Source organism: Gavialis gangeticus, unplaced genomic scaffold (assembly GCF_001723915.1).
Source record: "Gavialis gangeticus isolate Ggan-Ray unplaced genomic scaffold, GavGan_comp1, whole genome shotgun sequence".
Classification (NCBI taxonomy): Eukaryota; Metazoa; Chordata; order Crocodylia; family Gavialidae; genus Gavialis; species Gavialis gangeticus.
In genome coordinates this window covers 8,409,786-8,418,570 of record NW_017729012.1, presented here as the reverse complement: position 1 = coordinate 8,418,570, position 8,785 = coordinate 8,409,786, and the positions used below count along the sequence as shown (strand labels likewise).

At 43.1% G+C, this 8,785-nt stretch overlaps 1 protein-coding gene and 1 long non-coding RNA gene across 4 annotated transcripts in view; one reads left to right on the top strand and one right to left on the bottom strand.

Moving 5' to 3' along the window:
* RAD51C (RAD51 paralog C) overlaps positions 1-8,785 on the top strand; it is a 30,812-nt gene that overhangs the window by 9,629 nt on the left and 12,398 nt on the right. For 2 of the 3 annotated variants that reach the window (XM_019511155.1, XM_019511154.1), the window contains exons 5-7: positions 1,822-1,953; positions 4,183-4,249; positions 7,601-7,661. In XM_019511155.1, coding sequence (XP_019366700.1) covers positions 1,822-1,953; positions 4,183-4,249; positions 7,601-7,661 — 260 coding nt within the window. Of the gene's footprint in view, positions 1-1,821; positions 1,954-4,182; positions 4,250-7,600; positions 7,662-8,595; positions 8,635-8,785 lie in introns of all 3 variants that reach the window. The other variant, XM_019511156.1, reaches the window with a different exon arrangement.
* Positions 3,244-8,785, bottom strand: part of LOC109293311 — a 24,337-nt gene continuing 18,795 nt past the window's right edge. Inside the window, exon 2 of the long non-coding RNA XR_002096296.1 lies at positions 3,244-3,339. This is a non-coding gene — a long non-coding RNA (uncharacterized LOC109293311). The remainder of the gene's footprint in view (positions 3,340-8,785) is intronic.

Genomic DNA, 8,785 nt, shown 5'->3' with positions numbered 1-8,785 from the left:
TGGAGATATGCAGAGTTAGAATTATATAGCAATGTAGATATATAATGATGGAGATATTCAGAGCTGGAGATATTCAGACTGGCAGAAAAATATTTCCATCGGTAATCCATCAACATTTACATAAAGGAGACTTAAAAAACATCCAGGATGGAGGTAAAGAAATCTGGAGTAGGGGGCACTGCATGTGCACATGCACACACGTATGCTTACACTCAAATGCACAGCAGCTACTGCAGGAGCTGGGGTTTGTGCTGGTAAGGCTGTGCTGGGAGAGGGGTGGGAGGAGCAGGGGTTGTAGCAGTGGGGAACCAAGTACTGCTGACCACTTACTCTGCCCACATCCCAGCTGGGGCATGGGCCAAATTTCCATGGAGTCCAACCCAGCTTCTATGGGAGTTTGGCCCCTGCCCCAATCACGCAGGGGCCAGACCAGGCTTCACAGGAGTTTGGTCCCTGCCCCAGCTGGGATCAGGGCAGAGCTGTGAGCCAGTGGCACCAGGTTCCTGGGCACTACCAGTTCTGCTTCTCCAACTTCCGTATCCTAGAACAGCCTTACTGGTAGTAGCACCCTGCTCCTGTAGCAGCCATTCTGTATGCATACATGCATGTGCTAAATGGATTAAAAATAAAAAACAGCCCTTAATTTCATGCAACCCTGAAAATTTCAGTCGGTAAAAATCAAAATAAATGCATAAAAAGAAACAGTCAATTTTAGCTGTCAAAAAAAATTGAATTCTGCCAAGCTTAGTTTTTATTTAGTCTTGAGTGCTTTAACCTAAGAAGCATGCTGATTTTGTGACAAGTGCAATAGCAAAAAAAAATCCATTAATTTACCATCTTGCTTGTTTAGCTCTTGTTCAGATAGATGCATATGCAGGGTCTTAAAACTTGCCTTTCTAGCCCATTGGATTGTGCTGTTAAACTGTTTTTGCCCATTTCTTTAAGGACAGGGTGAATATTAACACCAGAAGCGATGCATGAGGGGAACACATGGAATGTTGTGAAAGAGGATCTCAGGAAAAGGGAGAGTGAAAACGAGCGTGCCAGATGTTAATTCTGCCTCTTTCAGCTCCATCTCACTTTTCAGCCTCCATTTCTTTCCTCTGAGTCCCTTTGCAGTTCTCCGGAGTGACGTTTGCTGTAGGCTTGTTTGTTCCAGCCCTAAAGCTATTTTCCAGTGATGAGTTAAATCAGTAATTTGAAAACAACAGGGTTTCCCATTGTCATTTTCAGGCTTCTGTCTTGCGCATCAATACAAGAACTTGCAGATTCCCGTAATGCTGATGTTGTGGCAGCCTGCCATGCAAACAATATAGAAATACCGGGGTTGCCCTCCTATACTTGAAGAAATTTTGGCCATCACAAATGCTACCACAAATGGAGCTGAAATAAATCAAAATCCCAAGCTGCTGTGGATGTGGTGCTTTGATGATGATGAGCTTGCAGCAGTGTAATACTCTAGTCGCTGCTAATGAATACTGCAGAAAAGAGTTCAGCAAAGCAAACACCTCCAGGGGAGATAGGCTCCCAACTCCAAGTGCCTGGTGTTTTTGTAAATTTCTGTTAATATCCATGTTTCCGAGCTAGATTCCTGTTTAAAGTAGCTCACAGATACTGGGGCCTATTACAGAAAATCCTCAGGCCAGCACAGTTTTTTTTTGGGGGGGGTGAACAAAATAATTGGAGGTGGATGAGAAGTACTAGCTCTGTTCAGCGTTTTGTTTCCCTTAGCTTCTGTTTTTCATGGCTGCTCTTGTCCAGCTTTCTTTTATCTATCTGGATACAAACTTAACACCAGTTCTCTTTGCTGTTTGTGTGTAGGTCCAGTTGGTAGCGGTTGATGGAATTGCATTCCCTTTTCGTCATGACTTTGAGGACCTCTCACTGCGAACAAGGCTTCTGAATGGCCTGGCTCAACAGCTGATCAGCATAGCAAATGATCATAAATTAGCTGTAAGTTTTGGGACAGCGTTAAGTCCAAGGACATGCTATTTGGCAATACATTTCAAAGGTTTCTTCTTACATCTTTGGCAGCAGCTAAGCATAGCCAAGTAAAGCTGCAGGCATGGAAGTCAAGCTTGTTGGGTGCCTGTCTGGTCAGCTGATAGCAAGAACATGAGCAGGATTTGGACAATAGATCTTTCTCTTGAGCTTTCCTTAAGTTAAAATTACCTGAAAAGTATCAGCTGAATCTTTTTAGCTAACTGATCAAATATCAGTCTGTTGAAGCCCATATCATCTCTCACCCTCTTCCACCATGATCTTGGTTGGAAAATGCATTTTAAGTACAGTAGCAGATGCAGTGGAGCCTGCTTGAAGGGAAATGGAGTACAAGGGACTGCATTGGCCTTGGAGAGATGGAGGAGGTGCAAGAGAACCTGCCATATCTGCCAGGGTCAAGAGGGAATGCTTTCTCCTGCCTGTCCTTTCAGGCTATTGTGAAACACTATCTAACGTGAAGTTCCTAACTAACTCACACACACTCACACACACACTTCAGCCCATATGAAATGGCTTTAATCTCCAAAGATACCCAGGAATAGAAGAAAAGAGCTCATTCAGCTACTTCTTCCCATACGTACATGCACATTAAAATGAGCTAAACTATTCAGCAACCTGGACATAAATTGGACACAGTTTAAAAAGGACCACCTTTACTGAATAACCATTTTATTTGCTACGGTTTAGCTCGTTGATTTGGCATCCATGGAAACTGATAGCTTCCTGCCTGTAGCTTGTTTCTGCACCATATACCACAATATGGAGGTCTGCAAATGTGCAGCCATCTAGCCAGCAGATGGCACTCGGAAGCTACAGCTGTTCGGAGGGGGTGTTTTTGAGACCTGCAGCACAGAGAGGCATTGTTCAGGAATTAAAGCTTATGCAATCTCAAAATGGTGCTTGTCCATGCACCGTTTCCAGGTGACTTGCTTCTTTGTCTCCCAGAACGCTCTCACGCAACTGGCTTTTGTTTGTGTGGCTAAAAATAAGTCTCTCCCCTGTGTTTCCTCAGATAGCTATGGATGGAAAAGTGCATAACTGTGCATGCTGCCAGCTTTACAAATTTGTGCCTGCCAGTAACAGCAATCCCAACGTGAACTACAAAGGGGTTTCCTTCATGTGTGGGCACCAAGGGATACAAGTGCTGGGTGAAGACTAGTTTTGTACAGCCCTCTGTAGATTCGACTATGCTGGCCCATAAATTGGGTGTCCTGTGAACTTGTCATCAGATTGTCCCTTTCTTTTCATCTGAGTGATGCACGCATAGGTTTTGTTTTTATTGAACAGTGGATCAGTTCCTCTTCAACAGCTGCTCCTTGGGAAATGATCAATCATAACCTATGGGAAAGAGCCTTGTGAATTGACTACTCAAGCAGGAGTCCATACAGCAGGGATAACAAGCAGTGGCAAACCCTAGCATTCAGGGTAGGCACCATTTCAACAAAAGCAAAACAAACAAACATTACAATTAATATCTCCTAAATCACCAAAACTAGTGTTTCAAGTCAGCTATTACCTTGCTCCTTTTCATCTCACCCACCCCCAGTTCTACCAGGGATCTGACCTAGACTGTCTGTGAACCTCCTACAGAGGATTCTTGCTGTAAAAACACGCCTCCACTCTGTCTGTTCTCACGCATTCTGGTTTGTAGTGTACCCACTAGTGCATTTTTAGACTACAAGCTGCAGGGAATCTGCTCATCCCTGGGCACACGCACACTTTGTACAGCACCGGGTTCATTACGACACAGTGGTGAAGTCTGCCTGTGCAGAGGTGCCAACACAAGTCCTGTACACATGAATAATACAATGTGTATTAGCTGCTGCTTGGCAGCCAGTGTAATAGAGATGACTGTATGGTGTTTGTGCATCTGGCATAAGGAGAGGTTTCGCTTTAGAATTACAATCCTGACAGAGGAAATTCCTGCTCCCCACCAGACTGAAAACATTTTTTGTAGAGTTCAGACCCACTGCGGATATCAGCACAGTAAGCCTTTGCTTTTTCTCATCACTCACTACAGCCCCTTTCCAGTTGGCAGGAATTTTGCCTGAGTAATGATTATAAGATCAGATCAGGAATACAGCAGTTCTTGAGAGAGGCTTTTTGGAAACTGGCTTTTCCTTTCATACATAACTGTTTCCCTGTATTTTTCTTTGTGCCCACCCCTTCTTTTTCCCTTAGGTAATTTTGACAAATCAAATGACAACAAGGATTGGACAAAGTCAGTCCACGTTGGTTCCTGCTTTAGGTAGGTGGTTTAGCCAGCAAGCTGGAAAGTATATTAGCCTTTTGATGTTTGCTTTTTTTTCCTGGTTTGCGCTGTGAACAGAAAAACTGAAAATGTCTTCTGTAATTTGTATGGCTGTGTAGGGAAATGCTGAGAGAGCAGCAGAGTGATCTGAACTTGGAACTTCTTAGTTACGGCTTTGGAGAGACATGCAGTAAATTGTCACGTCAGGGTTTTCACCAAAGGCTTCAGTTGGCTGCTATTAAAACATGTTCTTTTCTCAGATATGGCAGCTCAGATTCTAGCCTAGAAAAGGATTTTCTAAATCTTCACGGATATTAAAACAGGAAGTGACTTGTTACATTTTTAGTTGCAGTTTGGAAATGTTGCTAGATGCTTTGGGCGGGAGGGGGGTCCTCCCTTTTTAATTTCAAAAAGCTTTCTACTAACCCTGAAATTAGACCTGTAGAGATTCCTTTACATGACTGAGGGCGATATTGTGAACTCATTGCTCTGTTAAATGGATACAGTAATTAGTTTCTAGAATCTGCATCTCACACGTCACAGGGGGTCCTACAAAGACCCTAAGCAATTGTGACCCCACCATACTTGAATTTTTTTCTCCTTTCGTTCACTGCTTCCCATTTCCCCTCCTAAATATATTCAAGCACAATGGCAAAGCCAGTCATTGAAAATGTACAGCTAATGATTGATAGTGCCCAAAAGCGTTTCAGATTTGGTTCATGTGCTAGGACTATATAACAACTTGTCCCTCACCACGTATAGTCATGAAGAGTCAGTGGGGGGAAAGGAGGGATTCTGTATGTGGCCATCTACTACAGGCTATCCATAAACAGGGTAAACAGATTGCTCTAGTCTCTCCTGGAAGCACTGTAATCTGTATGGGCCTTTCTGCTCTGCCTACAGGGCAGATGGGAGCAATTTGCTTGAACTGGCCAAATTAAGCTTTACATGTCTTGTCTTGGTTTATGTTGTAACTTATTAGTTCATATTGTAATTGGAGGGGAAATGTTCTCTGCATACAGCTTCAGTTTCTGTGAACCGAGTAACGATTCCCTTGATTATGCTGGGAAGGGGGAAGTACAAAGGCAAAGATGTTCCCAATGTCTGTTCAGTCATTGAACCATTTGGCACAGATGTAAGATAAAATGAACAAATACAAGGCGTCTCCTTGGAGAATGCTGCATTTTGAACTGTACGTGCAGATAAAGTCCTTGCTTTCAGTATTTGACCCTTTGTCATCTTTACCTCCTGCTCTCTGCTGGATTCATTGTTATTAGCAGCTTTTCTGGCTACAAGGTGAATTCAAGTCAATAGAGTCTATCTTTTTTTAAATAGTCTATATTTAAATGCTGCTCAGCTTACAGGGTCATAGAGACAGTGAAGAATGTGAAAGGATTCCATCCATATAGGTGATCGTCCCAAGCTGTTACAGTCTGTACTGCACACAATTCTGGACAGCAGGATAATACCTATCCATTGTAGAAGACTTTGGTCTAAACTAGTTGTATGTAGCCATACATTTGTTAGCCAAACAGTCTTTCTTCTTGCTATGATCAAGGTTTGTTCCCAGCTGGTGAAATATTCAGGCTGAGAGATGCCCCACTCATCCAAGTTTAATTGTATGTAGCCATTTCTCTGAGGTTGAACATACCAAAGCAGTGCAGGGCTGTGTGCAACGTGACATGTACTCATCCTGGACGCTATTTTTAGTGTTGTTAGGAGTATTAGTAGGGTGATTTTAAGGCCTGTTCTGGAAGGCAAGGGTTACTGCAACCATCCTGTAATGAAGCTAAAGTGCGTCTCTCCCCCGTGCTGCTAGTTCTAGCCAGAGACTATTAAATGATGGCTCAGTGGCAAATCCCTGAGCAAAGATGGCATTTGATTTATTTGCATTTCCAGACAGCTGGGTTTTCTTGCCAGCTGCCTCTGTCAGTGTTTGTCAGTTCCTTTGCCTCCCCCACCAAACTTTTTTCATTGATTTTTAGTGGGTCCAAGAAACAGTCTCTCTCAAGATTTCACAAGAGCATTAATCCCTAAACTCTTACTCAGCTTTCCAGTGGAAGGGAAGCCCTTAATTATGCCAGAACCCAGATGCTGCAAGGTATTAAGAGAAGAACTGTATGGGAACAGAACAGCTTTCTCTACTGCTAAGAGCTAAGCTGGGTGTTCCTAGACATTTTTACTTGGTATATTTAGCAATTAGGTCAAATATTTATTTGCAACCAGTCTAAGTCAGAAGCCTCGCATTTTGCAACACTTTTTTTCTTGTAATTGTTGTGCTTGGATACACTGTTACAAATGGGGATAAATTTCCATTTTAAAATTCATATTGTGATCTTTGACTCTCAACCACCTCCAAAAGACAGCATCTTAAATCCCAGCTTAGTGTAAATACGATGGAGTGGGATCTGGCAAGATGCTTCAAGGGTCTAGGCATACAAAGCTTTTTTAATTTGAGGATCTTTCATCAGAGTTGTATTGCTTTTCTGACTGTGTACAGTAATGAAGATGGAAGTGGATAGGGTTGGTGACATATCAGAGACTGACAAATAGACTGACTTGGAAGTTATAGAGTTGCTTGGGGATGAATAGGAGATGCTTGCTGCACTTAGCCAGATGAATGCTTTAACATCCTATCCGTCTTCTGACTACAGAATGTCTCGTGGGATAGGCTGAGGAAAAAATCTGGATAGAGCTGTTTTTAAATTAAATGATGTTGCAGCTTGTGGTCAGACGTGAAATGAAACATTGGAATTGCCTTGCGTGGCTTGGTATAACTGCCCCAGTTTCTGAGCAGTCTGATCCTTGAAAAGGTCTCTCTCAAAATTTGCTTGTGGCTTGTCAGTACTTCGGTAATCATGAATTTTCCTTCTTGAGGCCCAGGCTCCTGTGGAAAGCTAGCAAGGTCTGCATGCTTGGAGACAAAAGCAGAGCCAGAATATAGCAGCACCCTTGCACTTGACTGCAGGGATATCCTCTATACTTAACTCTGTAGAGATGGGAAAACTCTTATTATGTGAGCCATATTAATGCTGTTGCTACTGTCCATCTTCTAGCTAAAGATCTATATACACATTCTATGAATGTGAAAGCATCACTTCAAATTTATGCTTTGTTTAAAAAAATCAGGGAAGGTAATAAATTCCTTGGCACTTCCATAAACTGATAAAGGGTTGTGAAGTCCTTCCAGATGTATTTCTGGGGGCACCAAGTTACATTTCTTTTGTTTGTGTGTTTTATCATCTTAGAGAAGGACTGATTTTTTTTTTCTGGAAGTTAAATCCATTGATACTAGTGTGTTTAAAAGAAACAATAAAATAACTTTCCTTTTGCATGTATGTTCCCCAGGGGAAAGCTGGGGACATGCTGCTACCATCCGTTTAATCTTGCACTGGGACAACAATCAGAGGTAAGTGAAAATACAGGTCAGCATGCGGTATTTAGACGGGGCTCCTGTTAGCTGAGAATTGGGTGCAGGTACACATGTACTATGGAGTACATTAACTTTATATTAAAAGTGGAGCAGATACATGTCAAGCAGCCTTATACTGGTGTGAGTCATTCTACTCTGAGATAAAGATACTCCTCAAAAAGTGAAGAGTAACTGGGCACATCTACACATGCGATTAATGCTGCTAAGTAAACTCTGGTGCCGGAGTTTATTGCTCCTGGGTGTGCCGTGTTTGCACATGTGCCTAGGACTGCAGCATGTTGAGCTGGGGCACAGCAGCTCTAGCTAGCAGGGGGCCCCAGGGGTCAGTCTGCCAGCCTGGGGCTGCTCCAACACAGCTCAGCATGTGGAGGGGCTGGCTGGGGCACAGGGGTGCTTCATTGTGGGGATAGCTGTCTGGCAGCCCCTTATCCATTTGCTCTTGTGCCCCAGGCAGGCCTGTGAGCATCCACACATGCATTGCGGCAGAGTAAATAACTCCACCATATGATACACTTGTGTCTAGTAGTACTATCTATCCTACAGTGGAGTTAATTAGTTTACTCTGTCCCAATAGCACCGCACATATAGATGGTAACATTTTACTGTGGAGCAAATTAGCTCCACAGTAAACATCTTGTATAGATGTGCCCGCTCCTTTAATCATTTTTATCTGAAGAGTAGCTCATTGTTAACTGTCTGCCTGCTACCTGGCTGCTACAGAGCCAGGCTCTGTAATAACACCTTCTGCAGGTAGCTAGCTTGGGAGAGCTGGTCATGTTTCCACTCTTTATTACAGAATAAAATTCAGGGCAAATAGCTCTATAGTAACCATGGTATATGCCCATAACCTCTATTTCAAGTTGACTTCGGACTTGACTTTGATTCCATGTGTTGCCCCATCTCTGGACAGGTAGGGCAAGACATCCTTATGCTGCAGTTCAGCCCTTAGGTAAGGTGATCATCTGGATCACAGACTCTTTCCTTCATTGTGGTCAGCATGCCGCAGCACTACTGCATTGTCTCTTTATAGTTTCATAGTTTCTAGGGTCGGAAGGGACCTGAGCAGATCATCTAGTCCGCCCCCCTGCCATGGCAGGAAA